The sequence below is a fragment of the Copidosoma floridanum genome, unplaced genomic scaffold (assembly GCF_036245765.1).
Source record: "Copidosoma floridanum isolate Cflo_tuat_1 unplaced genomic scaffold, Cflo_Japanese_pri ptg000013l, whole genome shotgun sequence".
Lineage (NCBI taxonomy): Eukaryota > Metazoa > Arthropoda > Insecta > Hymenoptera > Encyrtidae > Copidosoma > Copidosoma floridanum.
This window is the reverse complement of record NW_028321890.1, coordinates 30,393,179-30,420,162: the sequence shown is the minus strand read 5'-3', so window position 1 is coordinate 30,420,162 and position 26,984 is coordinate 30,393,179. Positions and strand designations below refer to the sequence as shown.

At 30.8% G+C, this 26,984-nt stretch overlaps 2 protein-coding genes across 2 annotated transcripts; both read left to right on the top strand.

The window, feature by feature from the left end:
* Window positions 1–1,935: 1,935 nt before the first annotated feature.
* Window positions 1,936–8,116, top strand: LOC149375014 (vascular endothelial growth factor receptor 1-like). The gene is made up of 18 exons (XM_089590812.1): window positions 1,936–2,056; window positions 2,347–2,369; window positions 2,447–2,737; window positions 2,836–3,022; window positions 3,114–3,231; window positions 3,318–3,493; window positions 3,584–3,753; window positions 3,864–3,999; window positions 4,088–4,234; window positions 4,346–4,477; window positions 4,572–4,871; window positions 5,894–5,994; window positions 6,079–6,229; window positions 6,349–6,573; window positions 6,642–6,780; window positions 7,176–7,350; window positions 7,426–7,757; window positions 7,825–8,116. The coding sequence occupies exons 1-18, from the start codon at window positions 1,936–1,938 to the stop codon at window positions 8,114–8,116; spliced, it is 3,216 nt and encodes a 1,071-aa protein (XP_089446938.1).
* Window positions 8,117–16,001: 7,885 nt separating this feature from the next.
* Window positions 16,002–26,780, top strand: LOC149375013 (vascular endothelial growth factor receptor 1-like). Its single transcript, XM_089590811.1, has 24 exons — window positions 16,002–16,053; window positions 16,783–16,919; window positions 17,493–17,783; window positions 17,882–18,068; window positions 18,173–18,290; window positions 18,379–18,557; window positions 18,650–18,819; window positions 18,930–19,065; window positions 19,153–19,302; window positions 19,398–19,553; window positions 19,629–19,928; window positions 21,033–21,133; window positions 21,218–21,368; window positions 21,488–21,685; window positions 21,754–21,892; window positions 22,288–22,462; window positions 22,538–22,869; window positions 22,937–23,213; window positions 25,335–25,419; window positions 25,601–25,737; window positions 25,815–25,910; window positions 26,197–26,395; window positions 26,481–26,598; window positions 26,687–26,780. The coding sequence occupies exons 1-24, from the start codon at window positions 16,002–16,004 to the stop codon at window positions 26,778–26,780; spliced, it is 3,978 nt and encodes a 1,325-aa protein (XP_089446937.1).
* The last annotated feature ends 204 nt before the right edge of the window (window positions 26,781–26,984 follow it).

Below are 26,984 nucleotides of genomic sequence, written 5' to 3'. Positions count from 1 at the left end.
ACAAGGGTTCCTTGGGCTCGAGGCTTGACTTGGCAATGTGTGCTAACAAGTACAAAACGTACATTAAACTTCACTGAACTTCAAGTATAGTTTAAAGAATAATAATTTAACATTATGTTTCAATAACAACTCTGTTTTCATCGTTTTTTAATAATAGTAAGTTAAAATTTTTTACTTGCAGACCCATTAAAACGGCTCGCGCATGTTGCAACGTCGTAGTGTAATAGGGGATATATAGTATCGATATTTTTTCTATTTATGTGACCTAGTACACACGTAACTCGTGGAAAAATTTCCTACATTTCTGAAAAAAATAAAAATCTTAACCATTTTGTACTGTGAATATCAAGAGTTAGCTGAATTATTAAATATTAGTTTTAAAGCTATCGTAAGAAAATCCTAAATCATAGTTTGGAATGTTTTTAGTACTTTTTTCATGAATCTCTGCTTTTACTTGTTTATTTTGCTAATTAGACATTTTACATCTTATTTTGCGACAGTTCACAAAAAGTCTTGCTCATAAATTTGATCTTATATCACTTACTTATTTTTAAATATAGAAATGCCGATAGCAACAAAATTATATACCTGGTGCCGAAAGTATACAGTCAAATCATTGTTTATTGTTTTTTTACGTGGGATTATCTGATTGGTACCACAACATTTTAAAGTATATAATGTAAGTGGGGATATCATGGACAGTTCACTATCAAATATAGTGTCAACTCAGCTGCGCTCCTCAAGAATAACAGGTAAAAGATACAATTTCTGTTTTTGGTGCGTCATTGATTATAGTTTACAATCATTTATCTTAAAACTGACTTGCATATTTCTCTAAATCTAATTCTTTAAGTCTAGGTTAATAAAAAGTTGCCTATAAAACAGCTTACAAGAAATAACGTGACAAAGTGGCATTATAAAATGGCAGTGATTATGTGGCCAACACTACTTGTTTTACTTGGACTAAGTTTAGGTACGTACATAATGCATTAAAAACGACTAAAAAAAAAAAAGAAAAAAGAAACATGTGTCTACAATAACACTTACAATTGTTAGTGATGCGATTCATAGTCAATTATTGTATTATGTTGAAACTAGAGTGTCTTTTTCAATTATCGCAAGCCAACGCCCAAACCTTAACAGTAATCGTCATTACGTTCTATTGGTCCGTGGATGCTTTAGATTATTTTTATCATTATCACCATGCTATATCATGTTTTTTTTTTTTTCCTTACCATCGTAAGCGAGTACAGATACAATACGTATTCAACAAGATTATATGACCCAGAAATACAGAGATTCAGGAGAGACTGTATTAAATAAATTTAACCTCCACTGTAACTTCATTAAAATTATACAATTTTTTTTCCGACCTCGGGCGTTTTTTAGGGTCGGGTGGGCTCTCGGTAGGAAAAATAGGATTCGCGACATAAGTACCATCGTTTCGTGGCTATCTTACGTCCCTTGGGCCACAAAATAGCCCCGAAGACGATGACTCTTATCCGACGAAAACTACTACAAGACCATTCAGTCAGTTGAAGGTTAAATTTTCTTAACCTAATTTGATGTACTTAAAAGCACTTTAGAGATAATTAAATCAATATTTTGAATGTTTTACTCATAATATAAAACTATATTTTTTCTACTTAAGCCTGTTTCATCTACAAAAAAGATGAAAAAAGAGAAGGCACCTGATACTATCTGGCGTAAACAATTTTTATTTAAACACAACAGGTTGCGTTGGGCACAAATCCCAACTTCATCCCAACTCGACTACATTGGAGATAAATGAAGGAGAAGCTCTTAAAATTACATGCTCTAATGTCAGTTATGTTAAATTTTATCATCCTGTAAAAGACACACTCCAAAACGTGAGTTTTACTATTTTATAACTTTACATTTATTTAGATACTAAAAAAAATAATCTATAGAAACATGGTTAAAATTAATTATGTTCTGGTGAAAAGATTAAAGTATCTGAGCATAGTATTACTCGAAATCAAAACGGAAGTTGGACGTTTCAAAGATTATCAACTGTTGTTGGCGACACTGGCTGGTATTGTTGCGCTGATATGAACAAGACGAAAACAATGCGAATATCCAATCCCTCCAACATTTTAAATGCTAATTGTACATACGTTTACGTTAAGTGTAGGAAAATTTCAATTATTTCTAAGAATGTCTATACATGTATAAACGCATCAATAATTAAGTATACTTTTTTTCATACAGCCATTAAAAGTGTATTTGTGCAAAGTTTTGAGGGATTTCAATACCCTATAGAAACAGATGTATGTATTGGTTACAATATTATTCCGTGCCGTACTACTTCCCCTAAATTTCAAGTGACTCTTAAACAAGATAACAAGGTAATTAATTCTTAATTAAATTACAATTAGCACTACGTAAGAATTTCTAATTCACGAAACATTTTTATCTCCCCCAGAAGATAGAGCTTAGTGAAAACGTAAGTTTTGACCCTAAAATTGGTTATGTTGTGACAAATCTGAGGGTTCCAGCATTTCAAAAATATACTTGTGAGGTGAATCAAAGTAATTTATCTCAGAAAATAAGTTTCTACCTTTACGAAATACCTTCTTGCATAAGTAAACCCCATTTGAAAATAGATGGACCGAAACGAGTCACTAGAGGCTCAAAGTTGACCATTAAATGTCAATTTAAAGTTAAAAAAGCTGTTAACTTTTACAGCATCTTGTGGAAGAGTCCACAAAACTTGGTAAATAAAAGTATACGCTATCACATCAACTGCATATTTTGTTATATTTTATAGATTGTTGACATTATTACTATCTACTTATTGCTTGCCGTTATTAGACTTCCGCAAAAGTTTTGGATCCTGTTGAAGAAGAGTATGAAGATTTTTTGGGACGTAATTCCTATTGGGTAACATCTGTATTTATTCTAAGAAATGTTACGCAAAATGATGAGGGCAATTACACTTGCGAAATAAAATCGTCACTCAATGAAACAGCAAGAGACAGTATTATTGTCCGAATTTACGGTAAGATCCAAAACGCGTGTAATTTTTTTTTTTACTATTTTGGCTTTTAAAATATCGTAAGCTTATGTATATTTTATCATCAATTTTTTAGATCCAACTAACTCATTTATCAATTTAACGTCTGATAATCAAGAGAAAAACAGTTTCATTGGTGGTACAGTAGATTTCACAGCTCACGTTGACGCTTATCCAATACCAAAGCTTACATGGTAATATTTATCTTGCACAAACAATCGCATCATTGTACTCTCAATGAATTGCTTACTTAGTTAAACGTTAAATATGGATTTCACAGGCTTGATCGTCACGGCAACGAGTTTATTTCGAGTCTTCGAAGGATGATATTACACTCGTATCCTAAAACTAAACTTTCAATAGCATTTACTCAGAAGCAAGACGAAGGAATTTACACACTTAAAGCCAATAATACCATTTTAGTCAAGTACTTAAACTTTACACTTGGAGTTCACGGTACTTTTAATATGATACTTATTGGTTATCTAATTTTGACAATACTATTATTATTTTGGTAGTCTTTAAAATCATATTCATATTTTCCAGCAAAGCCAAACGTAACACTTGACGATTCCAACACAAAATCTTATTACAGCGTCAACGAAAGTTTAACGTTTGTTGGCAAAGTCTACTGTTATCCCAAGTGTAACATATCGTGGATTTACATGAAGTGCCCTAAATATTTTAGAAGCGATTGTCAATCTGTGAAGCTACAGGTTTATATATTTATAAATAAAAATTAGCTCATTTTTTATTTATATACTTACGTCAAACGCTATGAGAAAAAAAAAGAACTTCAACTTAATTAGTTATTTAATTGTTTCAGGATGAAAAAGCAGATGAGCAAAGTAACACAACTATATCCAAAGTAACATTGAACCTGGATGTAGAGGGTATGATTATTTGTTTAGCAAGTAATACTTATGGCTTTGCTTCTGATTTACGGGAAATTCATCTTACTGGTATGCCTTATTTTAAGAATTATTTATCTTCATTTTTCATTAAACACTGATTTTTCAATAATACTTTTCTATTTATTTTATTTTCAAGATGGACTACCTAATGTTTCCTTCGGAATAATCAAGCCAAAAGAAGAAATATTTGAAGGTGATGATGTTACTTTTACTTGTGCTGCTGTGAAACGGAAATTTTTTTCGGTAAAATGGTTTTATGATGATGAAATAGTGACAAATTCCGGTTGGTTATAATATATTTAAAAATAATCTTTTTTTACTTTATAGTTTCTTAAAATTTATACTTTTTTTGATACATATTAAATTTTAGATAAAGTGAAAATTAATTTTAAAGAAACCACATTTACACTTCGCGCTGTTCTGTCCATTTATAACGTCAGTCTATTAAATGTAAAGCAGTATTCTTGCGTAGCATCTTATGCGTACTTAAAGAAAAATACAGAATTTTTAAATCTAGAAGTTAAAGGTAACTATACTTACATAATTTTGGAAAATTTTTTATTCATTATCATTTCAGATTTAAGAAAACAAACATTTTTATTGAATTTGAAAATTTTCAGTTCCACAAAAACCTAGTTTCACTGATGTCAAAATGAATAATACCGAAGTGAGACGATTATTATATGATGCTCAAAACCCCGTTTACTTGTCATGCTACGTTGATGGACTGCCAAAACCAGTTATTACGTGGTCTAAAGATGGTTTACCTTTAAAGTTATCGGAACCGCAGTTTGGTGTTGTGGACAATAATCAAAAATTGATCATTAGATATTTCTCAGAAAGTGGCAGCGGTAACTATTCGTGTACTGCTGAAAATCGATTTGGAAAAATAGAAAAATCACAAAAAGTTGTCATAATAGGTAATTACTGTCGAACCTAAAAATATATTCGTTTAGTTTAATCAGTGCATAGTTTAGTACATGGATGAAAACTCTTTGCTATAGATATAAAAACAATGCAATTTTTTTACCGCAATAACAATATTTCTAGGCAAAGTAAATTGTAATCTTTTTATTTTTTGCAGTGAAAGCTCGATTTTATAATCGAATAAATAAAAACTATACTTTTGCCCTTGACTCTGCAACATGTACTTATATAATTTTTTATATTGGTTAATAATATTTTTCTGAAACCTTAAACAACGTAAAACTAACTGACATTTAAAGTAGGATTAATGTTTATTGTTTAGTCTATCGCATTATTAGCATTATTGACAAAAAATGACGTATTCAATTTTCGCTGTTTGGTTGGCCAATATTGTTTTTTTCAAATTTGTATTCAATTTGAGACAAAGTAAGCGTCACTCGTAAAAATGTTACATTTACCCTCTGCGCTGTTCCGTTAATACATAACGTAAGTCTAGCAAGCCAAAAAAGATTAATTATTGTACAGCATTACTTGTTATTATAAAAACAAACGAGATTGTATTTTTAGGTTGAAGGTTGTAAGTAAGAACATTTATTCGTAAAATGTATGATTTAAAGTTATTATAGGATAAAAATGCATTAAAAAACCTAGCTTTATTGACGTTAATGTAAATAATATATTATTGACTTGGTTGGCAAATACTGTTCAAAAATCTAAGAATGTAAAAACTTTGTACTACGTGGTTAACAAATAATACTCTTATAAGATTGTTGAAAGAACAGTGTAGTCTTGTGAATAACAGTAAATAATAAATTGTAAGATATCTTTGAGAAGGTGATGGTAGGAAATATTCATGACTTTACTAAAAATCGCTTTGGAAACAGAAAAATCTTTAAAAAATAATTATTTTCGATAATTAAGTCAATTTATGACATTATGCTTTTATTATTTTTACATAATAGGTCATGAATTTGTACACAAAAATGTTAATAAGATGGTTGATGTAAATTTTTAGATCTCGACAAGTCTTTGTTTTGGATTGGAATAACAGCTTGGTTATTTATAATTATTATTTCTTTTTCATTTTACTTTTACCTGAAAACACAACATAAGATGGTAATTGTTGAAACTAAAACTCATTAAATAAAAATTATACTTTATGATTATATTACATATAATTTTACTAATGATAATTAACAGATGGTCACAGAAAGGTTGTTTTACGCTAGACTTAAAAACTTTGTGGATGGAGCAGTTAATTCAATAAGCTCAGAACATACTCTAGATGAACAAGCAGAACTTCTTCCGTACGACAAAAAATGGGAATTTTCCAGAGAAAAATTACAGTTTGGTAAGAAAATTTAGTCTGATTCTAAAACTAATATGATGTGCAATTAATATAATAAACCTTAACAACAAATAATATGATGAGCGATTTATATGAAACTAGTGAATTTATTTTCGATAAAGAAAAACAGTTAGGACGTGGAGCTTTTGGAGTTGTATACAAGGCAGAAGCTTATGGGATTTGTCCCAACGAGTCTTCCACTACTGTAGCTGTAAAAATGGTCCGACGAAATGCTGAATCAACGTGTATTTATGCTCTGGCAAGAGAGTTAAAAATAATGAGTCATCTGGGACAACACCCAAATGTTGTAAATCTTCTTGGTGCCTGCACGAAAAATATTGCCAGCGGTAATGATGTAATAGTTATTTAAATAAAAACAGTAATTCTTGTTTTATTTAACTATTTAATGTTTTAGGTAAACTTTTAGTTATTGTCGAGTTTTGTAGATTTGGAAATCTAGAAAGTTATTTACGGCATTATCAAGAAAACCTCATTAACCCAATTCATGTGACTAGTGGTAGAATAAATCTATTTGCTAAGGAAGGATTAAAAAGGTTAAAATTTCTTATTTTTATCAAAAAATTAATCATTTGTCACTTTGCATTAACGTTGTGTAAGCTTACCAAATTTTAATTGAGTTATTTTAGCGATTGTTCTTGAGCGAGTCAATTTCAGAAAAACCTGGATTTGTTTCTGTTTTTGTAGAATAAAAGATATATATATATATATATATTGGAAGCAGGCATCCAATATGTATATAGAAACTAAAAATCTAAATTCATGACCAACATTTTGGACTCCTAGGAAATAAAAATAAAGTCTTAGAGTAGATAAAGTCATTCCTTACGTACTACCGTTATAATAATAATCTTAACGTTTCTTTCGGAAATAGTAAATTAAATAACAATAATAAATTCATTGTCTATTACACTAATACTCGTAATTTCAGTGGTCATATAATGCACACTGGTATAAGTAAGAACTACGAATACATCCAACCTGGCTGGCGCTCTAATTACAACGGTGACTATACAAATAGGAATGTCGAGCCTCTCTGCTCTCAGGATCTTTTAATATGGGCGTTTCAGGTGGCACATGGTATGGAGTACCTCGTTCGAAGAAAGGTATATACGGATATTCAAGCATTAGTTGTGTTCATTATTACATGTACTTAATAATTTTATCAATCAACAACACAGGTTCTGCATTGCGACTTGGCTGCGAGGAATATTTTACTAGCAGATAATAATATTATCAAAATTTGTGATTTTGGTTTGGCGAAGAAGATATATCAAGATGACATTTACAAGAAACAGAGCAAAGATCCGTTGCCCCTGAGGTGGATGGCCATAGAGTCTATTAGATATCGAATTTTCTCAACGAAATCAGATGTCTGGTCTTTTGGTGTAGTACTGTGGGAATTTTTTACTTTTGCTGAGATCCCATACCCAAAAATGGATGAAGAGAAGATGTATCACAAACTCATCGAGGGTTACAGAATGGAAAAGCCTGAATATGCTACCAAAGACATGTAAGTAAAATAGAGAAACAGTTGTTTTTTGTAATAGTTTTTAAACTTGCTCATTACTTTATTTTAGCTACGATATTATGCTTCACTGCTGGAAGGCTGATGCGAATCAAAGGCTATCATTTACAGACCTTAGTAAAAGTATTGGAAAACTTCTCGACGATGACATCAAAGAAAAGTTTTTACAATTGTACCATACGTACGAGAACATAAACAAAGCAAATTATTTGGGAGATAAAATTGATTACTTATCAAAAATGGCATCTCCTGATAACTTTACACATGTCCCACCTCAGCACGACTACGTCAACACATTGCCAAAACTTGCGAAACCATTGTATGTGAACGTAATTAACAACTGAATTGTAAACATCGTCAGAAAAAGTTAATTTCTATCTATAATATACTATTTTCACGGCAATCATGTTAAATCTAGAAAAAATTAAATAATCATACCAACTAAATTGGCCAAGGCCAGAGTTACGGTTATATTGTGCGAAATATTTTACGGCACAAAGCTTAACGGAGTAACTAATTCTTTCTGTGGTAAAAACTTGAATCAGCATTACTTTATGCATGAATGATGCGCTTAAGTAACATCAGGGGCTAATTACGATAACGTTTTTCAACAAATTGTTGAGAATAGCAAGTATTGTTGTGCCTTAGATTCTTTTACCGACCCAGTGATTATTCAGTTCAGTTCAGTTAAGTAAATACATCTCATCTTAAGTATAATATGAAATTGTAAGCCCATTATGTCTACTTATGACAGTAGATTTTGTCAGTGGAGAGCATCTCCTTCAGGACAATCACTGGGCCCAAGGGTGCTTGTAATTCAAATCTCGAAGGACTTTTATAACGCTACTGCCAGAGAAGAGCGTGTGAACGCGTTAAGTCGCGTGTATCCACGTTTGCGTACGTCAAGGTAGTTGGTATTCAAATATAATACCTGTTGCCAATCTAAGGGGGGTCTGTAGACTGTATAGTTGTTCAACTCGCACAACTTACTTATTATACTTTTCTAACCTTAACATAAAAATGATACCAAATCTGAAGTATACAAAGAACATTGTCTGATACAAGTACTTTCAAATAAGATTTGTAAAATTTTTAGCTTAAATTTTTTTCATGATACAATAATCTTTTTCAAGATAGAATATTTACTTGTAAGTACTGTAAACTCCAGCTATTGGTTTTTCAGTTCATATCATATTTGATGAAAATAATGATTTTCCGTACTTACATCTTACCCTATTTTTTTAGTACCGAAGCATTAGAGTCATTATGCATTTGTGTAGAAATTATAAAACTGTATTAACTCGTATAGTGGTGTACTGAAATTCTACGAATATCAATTGGTTACACTTGAAAGTGACCTCTTAAATATATTTAAAAAGTTTAAACGTATAGAGTAGTGGGGATGCCACGAATAGGCACATCATGAGTTTGTGACTTAGAGTGGACGACAGTTCATAGATCTATACTACCTAAGACAGAGTGAACTCAGCTGCGCTACTAGTATATTCTTGAATAATGCGTTAAAAACATACATTCCTTGTTTTTGGTGGATAGTAACTTATACACTGCTAATTATCTACGTTTACACGGACTTGCATATTTCTCAAACTTTAGTTTATGAAAAGTTATCTTAAAAACAAGTTAGAGACCTTCGGCAGTGTGCAAAGATGAGGCAGACAAAATGGCATAATATAATGTCAGTTATTCAGTGGCTAAACCTACTTTCTTTACTTGGATTCATTTTAGGTACGTATTTAACGTATGGAAAAAAAAAATGTCTACTAGTTTTCATTGTAGTGAAACGTATGGTCAATAAATTAATCTGTTAAAGCCAAAGTGTTAGGTTCAATTATCGCCATTCATCTTTACAGAAATCGATATTCCATGTCATTTAGATTATGTTAATTGGTTCCGTCGTCTAACTTTTTTTCTCATCGTCACATACTAGTTCGTGTAAAATTTGTAATCGATAAGTCCACGTTACCAGCCATATTTTTTTTAAGTGACTTTATAAGAATTCAGTAAGCTGTAAACATAAATCTAAAACTTTATGTAAACAATTTTTTATTTCTACAACATAGATTGCAGTGGACGTAAGCCCCAACTTTATCCCAACTCAACTACATTAGAGATAAACGAAGGAGAAATTCTAAAAATTACTTGCTCTAATGTCAGTAATGTTAATTCTTACTTTCCTGTAAACGATGAACTTGATAACGTGAGTTTAGGTCTTTTATTACTTTAACCATCAACTATTTTCTGGTAAAAAGATAGAAGCATCTCGATTCAGTACTACCCAAAATAAAGATGGATTTGGACGTTTCTAAGGTTATCAACAGTTTTTGGCGATACTGGCTGGTACTGTTGCGCTGGTAAAAACACGACACACAAAATTCGAAGATACAAACCCTACAACGATCCCTATGCCAGTTGTATATACGTTTACGTTAACTGTAGAAAAATTTTGATATTTAAGCTACCTCTTTTGTTACTATTAAAATATCCTGACTAAACAAGTTTAAATATAAAAATGAAATAATAATTACCTTTTTTTTTAATTTAGCTAATATAAGCACATTTGTACAAAGTATTAGCGAAGATGATGTTATTACGATGGGCTTATTTAATAGTTACAGTATTATTACATGCCGTGCAACCTCCTCCAAGTTTACAGTGACTCTGAAAGAAAACGACAAGGTAATGTGCTATCAATTTAATTACTGTGCCATAAAAATGATTCATTCACACAATTTTCTTACTTCCTTCAGAAGCTCAAGTCTAGTGAAAATATAAGTTTTGACCCCTAAGTTGGTTATGCGTTTACTGATTCAAAAAACACAATGCATCAGAAATATACATGTGAAGTAAATCAAAACAATTTATCACAAAAAGTAAGTTATTATATAACCCAAAATCTCGCTTGTATAAGTAAGCCCAGTTTAAAAGTAGGCAAACGGAAGCAAGTCACTACAGGTTCAAAGTTGACCATCGAATGCCAATTTAGAGTTAAAAGAGATGTTAACTTTTACAGCATCTGGTGGAAGAGCCCACAAAACTTGGTAAATACAAGTATACGCTATCACATCAACTGCATATTTTGTTATATTTCATAGATTGTTGACATTATTACGATCTACTTCTTGCTTGCCGTTATTAGACTTCCGCAAAAGTTTTGGATCCTGTTGAAGAAAAGTATGAAGATGTTTTATGAAGTTATTCCTATTTAGTAACGTCTGTATTTATTCTAAACAATGTTACGCAAAATTATGAGGGCAATTACACTTGCGAAATACGATCATCAATCAATCGAACAACAAGTGACAGTACATAAATCCGTGTTTATGGTGAGTCAAAAACGCTCGTGTGTGTGTTTCTTTATTGTTTAAGCCTAAAAAATATCGAAAGCTTACGTTTATTTTAACAGCAATTTTTCAGATTTAAATAAGTCATTTATTAATTTAACATCTGATCATGAAAAAAGAAGTGGCATCATTGGTGGTTCAGTAGTTTTCATAGCTCACGTTGATGCATATCCAATACCAAAGCTCACATGGTAATATTTACATTGCTCAAACAATTGTGTGTTGCATTTATAATTTATTGATTAACATAACAAATAAATTTTGCAGGCTTGACCGTAATGGAAAGGAGATTAAATCAAGTTTTTTTTGTGTTATATTACAGTCAGATACTAACGTAGTAATGATACGGAAATTTTTGCAGAAGAGAGATAACCAAATTTATACACTTAAAGCTGATAATACCATAATAGTAAAGTATTTCAACTTTACTTTCGAAGAAGTTTATGGTTTTTCTAATTTGTTAACTATTATTTATTCGTAATAACAGTGTCAATCTTTCCATTTTAATCATTTAAATAATGATAATATTTTTAAGAAAAGCCACTAGTGGGAATTTATGAGACCAACGTAAAATCTTATTACAACTTTAATGAGAGTTTAATGTTTGTTTGCGAAGCCTACTGTTATCCTAAGTGTAATATATCATGGATTTACAGGAAGGGCCCTATATTTAAAGACGATTTTGAATCTCGGAAACTAAAGGTTTTTAATTATTATTAATAAAAACTAATTTATTAGAAAGTGGTAGGATTAATATCATAATGAAATAAAAGAACTTTAATTTAGGTTAAGATCACAAGTCTTGCGAATTACGTCAAAGAAAATTTCTTAACTACCACTAATCTAATAATATTCTGCCTTATCTCTGAGACCATCTATTATAAGCAGCCGAATAAAAAAGCTATATTCTATCATCGTATTAGAAACTTGCAACAATCGCATAGAAATCCACACTCTTTATTCTGGGGAAATATAAATTGCTTATTTTTCTGTAAACTATGTGCGAAATGAGACGTCCATTCGTCTCGTGATAGTAGAATTATAGATATATATTATTACATTTAACAATCAAATTCTCTTTTAATATGCTTAACAGATTAAATTCTTAGATGCAGTGCGATTGACATAGCTTTTCTGTACGAATCAGATTGAGAGGTGGTAGGGGAACTTTTCTTGGCACATTTCTTAATATAAAGCTTGATTCAATAACGACAATATGGTGGCCTTACAGTCATTTAATTGTTTAAGGGTATAGAAACATATCAGCAGAGTAACATAAGTACGTATAAAGTAACATTGAACCTTGACGTAGAAGGTACAATAACTTGCTTAGCTCACAATAGTTATGGTTCCGTCTCCAACTTACGGGGAATTTATTTTATTGGTGTGCATACTTCACGAATAATTTAGTATTTATTCTCCATTACATACTAAATAAAACGTTTCTATTTATTTTGTTTTTAAGATGTACTACCTGACGTCTCTTTAGGAATTATTCGGCCAAAGAAAGATGTATTTGATGGCGATGACGTTACTTTAACATGTGCTGCTGTAAAACGGAAATTCTTTTCGGTAAATTAGTTTTACAGTCCTGAATTAAGTTTGTAAAAACAATATATAATTAAGTATTGCTGCATAATTTATTGAAGTTTACGTGTGATTTTATTGATATTATATTTGAGAAAAATTAAACCTCACTTTTGAAAAAACCACCTTCACTCTACGCTCTGTTCTATCCATTTTTAATGTCACTAAGAAGGTATTACTGTGTAGCATCAGATGCTTATCTTAATAAAAAAAAAAACAGTTTTATTATCTGGAAGTTAAAGGTAATCATAAGCAAACTAGTTTGAAAAATTTACTATCTATCGTAATTATAGACTAAAAATACATTAGTCTTGGATTGGTATTTTTTAATTTATAGCTCCACAAAAACCTAGCTTTATTAATGTTAATATGAATGATACCGAAGGGAGGCAGTTAGCAAATGATGCCAAAAAATCCTGTTTACTTGTCATGCTACGTTGATGGACTGCCAAAACCTGTTATTACGTGGTCTAAAGATGGTGTACCTTAAGTGTTATCATTACGACAGTTCAGTGTTGTGGACGATAATTAAAAATTGAGCATAAGATATTTCTCAAAAAATGATGGTGAAAAATGTTAGTGTTCTGTTGAAAATCGCTTGAGAAAAATAGACAAATCACGAAAAAATGTTATAGTAGGGAATTACTGTCGTATCTTAGAAGATAGTTGTAAAGTGTAGTCAATGCACAACCTAGAAATCTACTTATATCTTTTTTTAAAATATGATGCCGACACAATTTTTGTAAAAGTTTAATCAATGTTACTGGACTGAGAATTACACATTTCTTTAATTCTGATATCAATTTGATTCTATTTCGAAATAATAAAGAAATATACATACGCTCTTGACTTTGCAACATAATTTTATTTTCCATTATTGATTCCTAGATAATATCTTTTAGAAGCCCTCATCACAAAGACAATTAAATTGACAATTGTAAATAAAAGGATGGTAGTTTATACCTTTTTTTAATTATTACATTTGTTTTTGCTTCTGTCTGTTCCAGGTTACGTAAAAAAACATGAAATCGATGTTGTACATGAGAAGAATACCTTCAGAATTACAATAAGTGCAGACTATTATTACTTTAAAGAAGATTATTCATTAATAATTATCTTTTATTTTATTTAAAAAATAATTACACAATTTTTTTAATAACTATGTAAATAATTGTACGAAAACATCTAAAAACAAAAATCTTATAGAAATCATACTTGTGAAATATATTTATTCAATTATTTATTTATTTATTTATTTATTTATTCTTTTTACTCAAACTACTCAAATACTCCTTTGGGACTAGGAATTCGTCTAGAGACAAATTACAGATTTTACGGCATTTTTTTACTTAAAAAATTTTTGAAACCCCTAACCTCCTACCCTTCTTTGTCAGTATCCAATAACCTAGAAAAAATCGCCCGTAAAAGAAAATTTCCACCACGACCAGTCACAGAGCTTGGAAGTAAACCCTAGTACTTGAGCAAACATACCTTATTAGTATTGTTAATCGTAAGTTGACTGAGATATGCGTACATATAAAGCGCACTTGTAATACCTGATATATTGTGGCCATTTCTCTATATTTCTATAAATTGAATCATATTTGCTGCCATTCTCGGTTTATTATCCGTCATCATAGTTATACACATAGACCATGAAAAACCTGATGATCTGCTTTCGAAGAGCGTTTATATGTGTAACAAATTTAATCTAATAATTAAGTGTTATATCTAGCTATTACCATGGCGAAAATAAAGATCACTGGAGACCATTGGAGTTGCGAGCCAAACTCTTTTTCTTTTTAATTATTTCTGATTCAAAATTTTATGACGTTTTTTGTCCTGTAACTCATTAAATTATTCTACAGCGAATCATCTCTTTGTGTACACTGCAATTACTCTTACATTAATTTATGTCACTGGAGTGGCCACTGGGAGTGGAAATTCTAAGCCGTACCAGGATAAAAAAGTGGAATCTTCAAGACCAAAGAAAAAAGTACATAAGTTAGTCAATTACTCGAGGTGATATTTATCATACGTCATAATGTCAAAACTTCTTTTTGGTCTCAATTGTACTGAGTCCTTGTAAGAGAATTTAATTACAAAAACAAGCAATTAGTGACCCTTGAAAAAAATACGTATGAATAAGTGATCGCATTACATAAGTTCTCAACAAGGATATAATATGTATAGATTTTTACCGATTGTGATAAAAAAATATTTCTTTTAGTTTAGGCGTTGTTTTTCAATCTTTAGATGTTTATTGCGCCCTCAGTAAGACAAATAGAGTTCGCACCTGTTGCACATGTTACTAAAGCAAAAACACAAGGGGTCACGCCACCAACCACAAAAAGTAAATTAAAATTCGTAAAAATAAAAATGTATGTGATTTAACATTACATTTCAATAACAGCTTCGTTAGCTACACCATTTTTTAGTGGTAACAAATAAAAGTTTTTCATTTATACTTCCCTTAAAACGGCTAGCACATGTTGCACCATTGTAGTGCAATAGAGTGTCGGTATTATCGATGTTTTTTATACTGATCTCACCTAGTATACGTGATTCATAAATAAGTTTCCTGCACTCGTGAAAACAATAAAGATTTAAATCAATCAATAGGTTCCACTTACATAAACTCATGGTGTTTCTTTAAGAATTAAATAAATTTCTTAACTATTAAATTATTATACTTAAAACTTCCGTAAGAATACTCTACATCATATTTTTATTTTTCAGAATTTTCTCAGATGTACTTTTTAATCGATCTGCACTTCTATTTGTTCGTTTTGCTAATAGACATTTGACATTTCATTTTGCAACAGCTCACAAAAAGCTTCGATCATATATTTTATGACAGATCTATTCATTTTTAAACGTAAATGTACGAAAAACTATAAAATTATGTACCTGGCGCTTAAAGTAAACAGTCAAATCACAGTTTATTGTATTTTTACGTGGGTTAATCCGATTGGTACCACGACACTTTAAATATATAAATATTAGTTTGTATAAGTAGGGATATCACGGACAGAGCCAGTAATTCGAAAGCACTGAGATCTTCACTATCAAATATAGAGTCGACTCAGCTGCGCTCCTCAAGAATAACAGGTGAAAGATACAATTTATGTTTTTGGTGAGTCATTGAATATGGTTTACAATCATTTATCTTAAAACTGACTTGCATATTTCTCTAGATCTAATTTTTTAACTTTAGGTTAATAAAAAGTTGCCTATAAAGCAGCTTACAAGAATAAACGTGACAAAGTGGCATTAAAAAATGGCAGTGATCATGTGGCCAACACTACTTGTTTTATTTGGACTAAGTTTAGGTACGTACATAATACATTTTAAAAACCAAAAAAAAAAAAAAAAAAGAAACATGTAGCTGCAATAATACTTAGTGATGCGATTCATAGTCAGTTATTGTATTATGTTCAAACTAGAGTGTCTTTTTTAATTATCGCCAGCCAACGCCCAAACCTTAACAGTAATCGTCATTACGTTCTATTGGCTCGTGGATGTTTAGACTATTTTTATCAGTATCGCCATGCTATATCATATTTTTTTTTTTTTTTTTTTACCATCGTAAACGAGTACAGATACAATATGTAATCAATAAGATTATATGACACAGAAATACAGAGATTCAGGAGAGACTGTATTAAATAAATTTAACCTCCACTGTAACTTCATTATAATTATACAATTTTTTTTCTGACCTCGGGCGTTTTTGAGGGTCAGGTGGGCTCTCGGTAGGAAAAATAGGATTAGCGATTTAAGTACCATCGCTCCGTGGCTATCTTACGTCCCTCGGGCCACAAAATAGCCCCGGAGAACTACTACAAGACCATTCAGTCAGTTGAAGGTTAGATTTTCTTAACCTAATTTGATGTACTTGAAATAACTTTAGAGATAATTAAATCAACATTTTGAATGTATTACTCAAAATACAAAACTATATTTTTTCTACTTAAGCCTGTTTCATCTACAAAAAAGATGAAAAAAGAGCAGGCTCCTAATACTATCTGACGGGAACAATTTTTATTTAAACACAACAGGTTGCGTTGGGCACAAACCCCAACTTCATCCCAACTCGACTACATTGGAGATAAATGAAGGAGAAGCTCTGAAAATCACTTGTTCTAATGTCAGTAATGTTAATTTTTACTATCCTGTAACTGATATACGCCGCCACGTAAGTTTTATCGTCTTATAAATATGCTTATTTAGGTAATAGTGAAATAAATGTATAAAAACATCCTTAACATTAATTATTCTCTGGTAAAAAGATAAAAGTATCTAAACACAGTATTGTCCAAAATAAAGACAGTAGTTGGACGTTTCAAAGACCATTAACCATTTTTGGCGACACTGGCTGGTATTGTTGCGCTGATAAAAGCAAAACTAAAACTATTCGGAGGTATAATCCATACCACATTTCAAATACTGATTGTATATACGTTTACGTTAAATGTACGGAAACTTTGATTATTTCTTCAAAACATTATTCAATACAAAAATGGATCAATTATCCAGCATATTTTTTTTATACAGCCAATAATAGCGCGTTTGTGCAAAGTCATAGGACACATAGGTACGGTATGGTAATCGACGTTTGCATTGGATACTATATTATTCCATGCCGTACTACTTCCCCCAAATTTCGAGTGACTCTGAGTGATGAAAAGAAGGTTTAACTATCTTAATTAAATCACTGTTACAAATACCAAAGTATTTCTAATTTTCACAACATTTTTGTCCACCTTAGATACTTGAGCCCAGTAAAGACATAAACTTTGACTCCAAAGTTGGTTATGTTATGACAAATTTTAGGGTTCCAATGCTTAAAAAATATACTTGTGAGGTGAATCAAAATAATTCATCACAGAAAATAAGTTTTCAGCTTTACGAAATACGTTCTTGCATAAGTAAACCCCATTTAAAAATAGATGGACCAGAACAAGTCACTGTAGGCTCAAAGTTGAACATCAAATGTCAATTTAGAATTAGAAGAGAAGTTAACTTTTATAACATCTGGTGGAAAAGTCCACAAAACTTGGTAAATACAAGTATACGCTATCACATGAACTGCATATTTTGTTATATTTCATAGATTGTTGACATTATTACGATCTACTTATTGCTTGCCATTATTAGAGTGCCGCAAAAATTTTGGATCCTGTTGAAGAAGAGTGTAAAGATATTTTGGATAGTTATTCCTATTCAGTAACGTCCGTATTTATTCTAAACAATGTTACGCAAAATGATGAGGGCAACTATACTTGCGAAATAAAGACATCATTCAATAAAACACAAAGTGACAGTATTTATGTCCAAATTTACGGTGAGTAAATTTTTAAATTTAATAAAAACGTGTGTAGTTTGGATACTTTTATTTTGCTTTAAAAAAATCATACACGTACATTTATCACAACATAAATTTTACAGATCCAAATACCTTGTTCATTAATATGACGTCTGATGATGAAAAAAAAAGCGGCATCATTGGGGGCACAGTAGTTTTTACGGCTCACGTGGATGCATATCCATTGCCAAAGCTTACATGGTGACTATTGTCTTGCAGAACCTATCATATCATTATACTGTAATCCGATAGCTGATAGTGAGTGTAACATCAAATTTGTATTTTACAGGCTTGATCGTAATGGCAGCGAAATCATTTCGAGTTTTCGAAGTACTATATTAAATTTATATCCTAAAATTAAACTTTCAATTGTATATATTCAGAAAAGAGATAAAGGAACTTACACTCTTAAAGCCAACAATACCATTTTAGTAAAGTACTTAAACTTCACTCTTGAAGAAGTTTATGGTATTTTTTAATGCAATACTTATATGCTTACTAATATTAACAAAACTATTATTCTTTTGATAGTCATTAAAATAATGAATATATTTTTTAAGCAAAGCCACAAGTTATATTCCACAACACCAACGAAAAATCTTATTATATTTTTAATGAGAGTTTAACGTTTGTTTGCGAATCCTATTGTTATCCAAAGTGTAATATATCGTGGATTTACAACAAGTGTCCTGAACATTTTGAAAGAAGTTGTCAATCTGTGAAGCTACAGGTTGTTTTATTGTCATAGAAAAGATTTTTATTTTACATGAATATTTTTATAAACGAACGTTTCGACGAAACAAAAGAACTACAACTTAATTAGTTATTCAATTGTTTTAGGATGAAAAAGCAGATGAGCAAAGTAACATAACTACATCTATAGTAACATTCAACCCAGATGTAGAGGGCACTATTATTTGTTCAGCTCACAATAGTTATGATTCCGTTTCGTACTCACGAAAAATTTGTCTTACCGGTAATTATATTTCAACAATTATTTTGTGTTTATTTTTCGTTAAAAACCAATTTTTTTATTATACTTTTCTGCTTATTCGTTTTTAAGATGGACTAGCTGACGTCTCTTTCGGAATAATTCAGTCAAAGGAAGAAATATTTGAAGGTGATGATGTTATGTTAACATGTGCTGGTGTGATACGGGAATTCTCTTCAGTAGAATGGTTTTATGGCAACAATAAAATGATCAAGAATTCTGGTTGGTCCTAATTTATTTTATAAACATAGAGTATTTAAATTTTGCTGGATAGTTTACCCAAATTTCTGCTTAATTCATTCTGTACTAAATTTCAGATAAAGTAAGTGTTACTTTAATAAAAACTGCATTTACTCTCCGCGCTGTTCTGTCGATCCATAATGTAAGTTTATCAGATGCAAAGACTTACTATTGTGCAGCAACGGGTGCTTATTTTTATAGAAACAAAAAATTTTACTTTCTCAAGATTACAGGTATTAATGGAAACATTTATTTGGTACACTTGTTATTTATCACTAAATTTACAATGATACATTTTTAATTTACAGTTCCACAAAAACCTAGCTTTATTTATGTCAATATGAATAATACCGAAGTGAGACGGTTATCATATGATGCTCAAAACCCCGTTTACTTGTCATGCTACGTTGATGGACTGCCAAAACCTGTTATTACGTGGTCTAAGGATGGTGTGCCACTAAAGGTATCGGAACCGCAGTTTGGTGTTGTGGACAATAATCAAAAATTGATCATCAGATATTTCTCAGAAAGTGGCAGCGGTAACTATTCGTGTACTGCTGAAAATCGATTTGGAAAAATAGAAAAATCACAAAAAGTTATCATAATAGGTAATTACTGTCGAACCTAGAAATATATTCGTTAAATTTAATCAGTGCATAGTTTAGTACATCGATGAAAACTCTTTGTTATAAATATGAAAAAAATGTACTTTCTTTACCGTAATAACAATATTTCCAGGCAAAGTGAATCATGATCTTTTTATTTCTCGCGGTAAGAGCTCGATTTTATATTCAAATAAATAAAAACTATACTTTTGCCCTTGACTTTGCAACATGTACTTATGTAATTTTTTATATTGGTGAATAATATTTTTTTTAAAACCTCTAACAATGCAAAATCAATTGACATTTATAACAGGATTGATGTTTCTACTCTAGTCTGTAGCATAATGTAGAAAATATCGTCATTAAAAAATAATTTTAGATAAAAGATTGATTAAAAACCTTTTTTTTGGTTGGTTTCAATTTTGTATGGACAAAAAATGAAGTATTTTAATGAAGTCATTTTGACTGCTTGGTTGGCCAATATTGTTTTTTTCAAATTTGTATTCAATTTGAGACAAAGTAAGCGTCACTCGTAAAAATGTTACATTTACCCTCTGCGCTGTTCCGTTAATACATAACGTAAGTCTAGCAAGCCAAAAAAGATTAATTATTGTACAGCATTACTTGTTCTTATAAAAACTAACGAGATATTATCTTAAGGTTGAAGGTTGTAAATAAGAACATTCATTCGTAAAACGTATGATTTAAAGTTACTATAGGATAAAAATACGTTATAAAACCTAGCTTTATCGACGTTAATGCAGATAATATAATTTTGACTTGGTTGGCAAATACTGTTCAAAAATCTAAGAATGTTAAAATTTTGTACTACGTGGTTAACAAATAATGCTCTTATAAGATTGTTGAGAGAACAGTGTAGTCTTGTGAATAACAGTAAATAATCAATTGTACGATATCTGTAAGAAGGTGATAGTAGAAAATATTCATGACTTTACCAAAATCGCTTTGGAAACAGAACAATTTTTGAAAAATAATTTTTTTTCGGTAATTTAGTCAATTTATGACATTATGCTTTTACTATTTTGCACAATAGATCATAAATTTGTACACAAGAATGTTAATAAGATGGTTGATTTTAATTTTTAGGGCTCGACAAGACTTCGTTTTGGATTGGAATAACAGTTTGGTTAATTATAATAATGATTTCTTTTTCATTTTACTTTTACCTGAAAATACAACATAAGATGGTAATTGTTGAAACCATAACTTATTAGATGAAAATTAAACTTTATGATTATTTTACATATAATTTTACTAACGATAATTAACAGATGGTCACAGAAAAGTTGTCTCACACTGGACTTACAAACTTTGAGGATGGAGCAATTAATTCAATAAGCTCAGAACTAACTCTGGACGATCAAGCAGAACTTCTTCCTTACGATAAAAAATGGGAATTTTCCAGAGAAAAATTACAGTTTGGTACGAAAATTTAGTCTGATTCTAAAACTAATATGATGTGCAATTAATATAATAAACCTTAACAACAATTAATATGATGAACGATTTATATGAAACTAGTGATTTTTTTTTCGATCAAGAAAAACAGTTAGGACGAGGAGCTTTTGGGATTTGTCCCAACGAGTCTTCCACTACTGTAGCTGTAAAAATGGTCCGACGAAATGCTGAATCAACGTGTATTTATGCTCTGGCAAGAGAGTTAAAAATAATGAGTCATCTGGGACAACACCCAAATGTTGTAAATCTTCTTGGTGCCTGCACGAAAAATATTGCCAGCGGTAATGATGTAATAGTTATTTAAATAAAAACAGTAATTCTTGTTTTATTTAACTATTTAATGTTTTAGGTAAACTTTTAGTTATTGTCGAGTTTTGTAGATTTGGAAATCTAGAAAGTTATTTACGGCATTATCAAGAAAACCTCATTAACCCAATTCATGTGACTAGTGGTAGAATAAATCTATTTGCTAAGGAAGGATTAAAAAGGTTAAAATTTCTTATTTTTATCAAAAAATTAATCATTTGTCACTTTGCATTAACGTTGTGTAAGCTTACCAAATTTTAATTGAGTTATTTTAGCGATTGTTCTTGAGCGAGTCAATTTCAGAAAAACCTGGATTTGTTTCTGTTTTTGTAGAATAAAAGATATATATATATATATATATTGGAAGCAGGCATCCAATATGTATATAGAAACTAAAAATCTAAATTCATGACCAACATTTTGGACTCCTAGGAAATAAAAATAAAGTCTTAGAGTAGATAAAGTCATTCCTTACGTACTACCGTTATAATAATAATCTTAACGTTTCTTTCGGAAATAGTAAATTAAATAACAATAATAAATTCATTGTCTATTACACTAATACTCGTAATTTCAGTGGTCATATAATGCACACTGGTATAAGTAAGAACTACGAATACATCCAACCTGGCTGGCGCTCTAATTACAACGGTGACTATACAAATAGGAATGTCGAGCCTCTCTGCTCTCAGGATCTTTTAATATGGGCGTTTCAGGTGGCACATGGTATGGAGTACCTCGTTCGAAGAAAGGTATATACGGATATTCAAGCATTAGTTGTGTTCATTATTACATGTACTTAATAATTTTATCAATCAACAACACAGGTTCTGCATTGCGACTTGGCTGCGAGGAATATTTTACTAGCAGATAATAATATTATCAAAATTTGTGATTTTGGTTTGGCGAAGAAGATATATCAAGATGACATTTACAAGAAACAGAGCAAAGATCCGTTGCCCCTGAGGTGGATGGCCATAGAGTCTATTAGATATCGAATTTTCTCAACGAAATCAGATGTCTGGTCTTTTGGTGTAGTACTGTGGGAATTTTTTACTTTTGCTGAGATCCCATACCCAAAAATGGATGAAGAGAAGATGTATCACAAACTCATCGAGGGTTACAGAATGGAAAAGCCTGAATATGCTACCAAAGACATGTAAGTAAAATAGAGAAACAGTTGTTTTTTGTAATTGTTTTCAAACTTGCTTATTACTTTATTTTAGCTACGATATTATGCTTCACTGCTGGAAGGCTGATGCGAATCAAAGGCCATCATTTACAGACCTTAGTAAAAGTATTGGAAAACTTCTCGACGATGGCATCAAAGTAAAGTTTTTACAATTGTACCATACATACGAAAACATAAACAAGGAGAATGATTTGGAAGAAAAAAATGATTACTTGTCTAAAATGGCATCTCCTGATAACTTTACACATGTCCCACCTCAGCACGACTACGTCAACACATTGCCACAACTTGCGAAACCATTGTATGTGAACGTAATAAATAACTGAATTCCAACCATCTTTAGAAAAACTTAATTCTCATGTATGACATAGCTTTTATTTTTCACCTACTCAAAACGACAATGCAAGTACACCGATGTCGAAGCAATTGTCTCTAACACAGTATTCACCTTTGGAATCTGAAAACCTCTGAAACACAGAAAAAAATAGCAGATAACAGTTTCAAATTTAATTAACTATTTGTTGAAACTTTTCACATCCTACCAAATTACTTGCTTATGCTTCATATGAAATAATTATTTGATTAGTTACAAAAACATGTGTATTTGACACTCACATTAGTACGATCACAATTTTGTAAAATTTAATAAAACCCATGTAGTTCAGTTCTAACATCTCTAAATAAGATAAAGTATGGATCGAAAAAAGTTTAAATTGAGATTATGGTAAAAATCACTTACAAGATAGGAAATAAGAAAATGCATGAGCTGCTAAAGTCCATGCTTCCACTAAATTTATTAATTTTTTTTACGATTAAAACATTTATTAGACACTTCATTAAAGTTATTTCATATTTAGGAGGGTAACTCCCGTTTCAGAGTACAGCGAAGTTATTTAACGTTATGAAAGCTCAAAAGTCATACCTAGCACCTGCAGTATGTAACCATCTCAGATCTCAATTTATTTGTCCCGTTTATGAAATAGTTTGATAAGTAGCACTACAGTTTTAATATTTGAATAATCATATAAAGTAGTGGGGATGCCATGAACAGAGACGGCATAAGTTTGAGTAACTTAAATCCAACGGTAGTTCATAGATCTTTACTATCCAAGAAAGTTTCAACTCTGCTGTGCTACTAGTAACTTCATGAATATTACATAGAGGATACATTCCTCAATTTTGGTGGGTAATCGCTTACAGTCTACTCATTGTCTACGTTTAGGCTGACTTGCATATTTCTCTGATTCTATAGAAACAAAAAGTTGTCATCAGAACGAGTTGGAGACCCTTGGCAGCGTTTAAAGATGAGCAAGAGAAAATTGCATTATAAAATGGCAGTAGTCCAGTGGCTTAAAATACTTTTTTTACTTGGACTGATTTTAGGTACGTACATAACAAAAAAAAATACTTGGCGACAATTCCATTGATGCTCAGTTCTAATACCCGAAGCGTAAGTGTCTTTTAATAATTATCGTCAGCCAACGCCCTATTTCCAACAGTAATCGTCATTGCACTGATGTGTCCACAGGCAGTTTAGATTATTTTCATTGGTTTCGTTGTGATGACGTTTTTTATGTCTTTTTATATTAGTTCACTTGCAGTTCATATTAAAACAATAAAACAACTATGTAAGAGTATAACGACAGATATGTTGAGCTATAAAATAACCATAAACATTGAGTAACAATGTAGACTTACTAAAAAACTTACAAAGAGTGAGGCAGTCAGAATTAGTCACCGAGACTGTAAGATAAAGACAAGTATAGACAATGATTTTCAAATATACAACTGTATAGAGATTCAGAAAAGTATAGACATGCAAAAAGCTGAGATAGCATATAATATACGTGCAAGCTAAGACATTGTTTACTTTATACCTCGATGCACTACTTTTTAAGTTTTTCTACTGCAATTGGGGCATAAAGTAGAATAAGTTTATAAGATCATGGCATAAAATTAAAAATCACGTCATAGTATTATTAATTTGACTATTCGAATTTACTTGCACACAACAATACGTAAGGGATCGAGGAAAAATAACTTACTTTCAAAAAACAAAATAATCGTCTAAAGTTCTTTCAAGCAGAAACACCCTTAATTTCCGATTTGTTTTCTTAATTCCTAACAGGTTTTTTTTTAAAGCACTAAAAATTTAACATTCATTGACATGAACATTTTCTATTTATACAAAATAGATTGCAGTGGGCACAAGCCCCAACTTTATCCCAACTTGACTGTATTAGAGATAAACGAAGGAGAAGCTCTGAAAATCACTTGTTCTAATGTCAGTAATGTTTATTTTTACTATTCTGTAAACAAATGACTCGAACATGTAGGTTTTATTATTCTATAATTTTATGTTTACTTAGGTAATAAAAATATAAATCTTTTCGAACATCATTAACATAAATTGTTTATTTTCTGCTTAAAAGATACAAGTATCCAAACACAGTATTAGCCAAAATAAAGACGGCAGTTGGACATTTCAAAGATTATCAACGATTTCTGGCGACACTGGTTGGTATTGTTGCGCTCGTATGAACAAGCCGAAAACAATGCATATATTTAACCTCTACAACGTTTTAAATGCTAGTTGCATATACGTTTACGTTAATTGTAGGATAATTTTTATTACTTCTCCAAAATATAACTATGTATGAAAATGTTTGAATAACTCAGCATACTTTTTTTTGTACAGCCAATAAAAGCGCATTTGCGCAAAGTTTTGAGGCAAAGGAGTATCCTATTCTGACGGATGTATGTATAGGTTACAATATTATTCCGTGCCGTACAACTTCTCCGAAATTTGGAGTGATCCTTAAACATGACAACAAGGTTAGACGTTTTAGATTAAATTTTTATTACAAATACACATATATTTTTACTTAACATACTATTTTTATCAACTCTAGAAGATCGAGCCTAGTGGAAACATATGTTTTGACCCAAAAGTTGGTTACGTCATGACAAATCTGAGGGTTCCAAAACTTCGAAAATATACTTGTGAGGTGAATCAAAATAATTTATCACAAAAAATAAGTTATTTACTACACGAAAAAGGTGCTTGTATAAGTCAACCCAATTTAAAAATAGACGGACCAAAAGAAGTCACTACAGGTTTAAAGTTGACCATCCAATGCAAATTTAAAATTAGAAAAGATCTTAAACATTATAGCATCTTGTGGAAGAGCCCACAAAATTCGGTAAATGTAAGTATATAAAATCGTATTATCATATCTTGTATTATGTTCAATACTTATCAACATTACAATCATCTAATTATTGCTTGCTTAGACTCCCACAAAAGTTTTGGATCCTATTGTAGAAGCACTTGAAGATATTTTTCGACAAAATTATTATCATGTAATGTCTGAATTTATTCTAAACAATGTTACTTATAGTGATAAGGGCAATTATACTTGCGAAATAGTATCGTCACCGTCATTCAATGAAAGCCAAACATTAAGTGACAGTACTTATGTCCGTATTTACGGTGAGTCGCAAAATGCGTGTTTTTTAAATTATTTTAGCTTTAAAAGTATTAAAATTTTATACTTATGTCGACATCAATTTATCAGATCCAAATAACTCATTCATCAACTTAACGACTGATGAAAAAGAAAAAAGCGGCATCATTGGTGGTGAAATAGTTTTTACAGCTCATGTTGATGCCTTTCCAATACCAAATCTAACATGGTAATTTTTATCTTTCACAAACAATTATATCGTTATACTCTAAATTAATTGCTTATAACTGATAGAACATTAAATATGGATTTTACAGGCTTGATCGTTATGGCAACGAGATTGATTCAAATTTCCGAAGTATGATATTTCGCTCATATCCTTATATTGAACTTAGAATAGCATCAATTTAGAATAGAGATAAAGGAATTTACACCCTTAAAGCAAATAACACCTTTCAAGTAAAGTACTTAAACTTTACTCTCGAAGAAGTTTATGGTATTTTTTAATGCAATACTTATATGTTTTCTAATATTACCAAACCTATTATTCTTTTGATAGTCATTAAAATAATGAATATATTTTTTAAGCAAAGCCACAAGTTATATTCCACAACA

Bases quoted from the DNA above. Each gene is read 5' to 3' on its own strand.
- LOC149375014 (XM_089590812.1), top strand. From the start codon at position 1,936: ATGGTTAAAATTAATTATGTTCTGGTGAAAAGATTAAAGTATCTGAGC. The intron at 3,754-3,863 runs GTTTATATATTT...TAATTGTTTCAG, and splicing joins GTCAATCTGTGAAGCTACAG to GATGAAAAAGCAGATGAGCA. The intron at 6,781-7,175 runs GTTAAAATTTCT...TCGTAATTTCAG, and splicing joins GCTAAGGAAGGATTAAAAAG to TGGTCATATAATGCACACTG.
- LOC149375013 (XM_089590811.1), top strand. From the start codon at position 16,002: ATGGCAGTGATCATGTGGCCAACACTACTTGTTTTATTTGGACTAAGT. The intron at 16,920-17,492 runs GTAAGTTTTATC...TGTCCACCTTAG, and splicing joins TAACTGATATACGCCGCCAC to ATACTTGAGCCCAGTAAAGA. The intron at 18,069-18,172 runs GTGAGTAAATTT...TAAATTTTACAG, and splicing joins TATTTATGTCCAAATTTACG to ATCCAAATACCTTGTTCATT.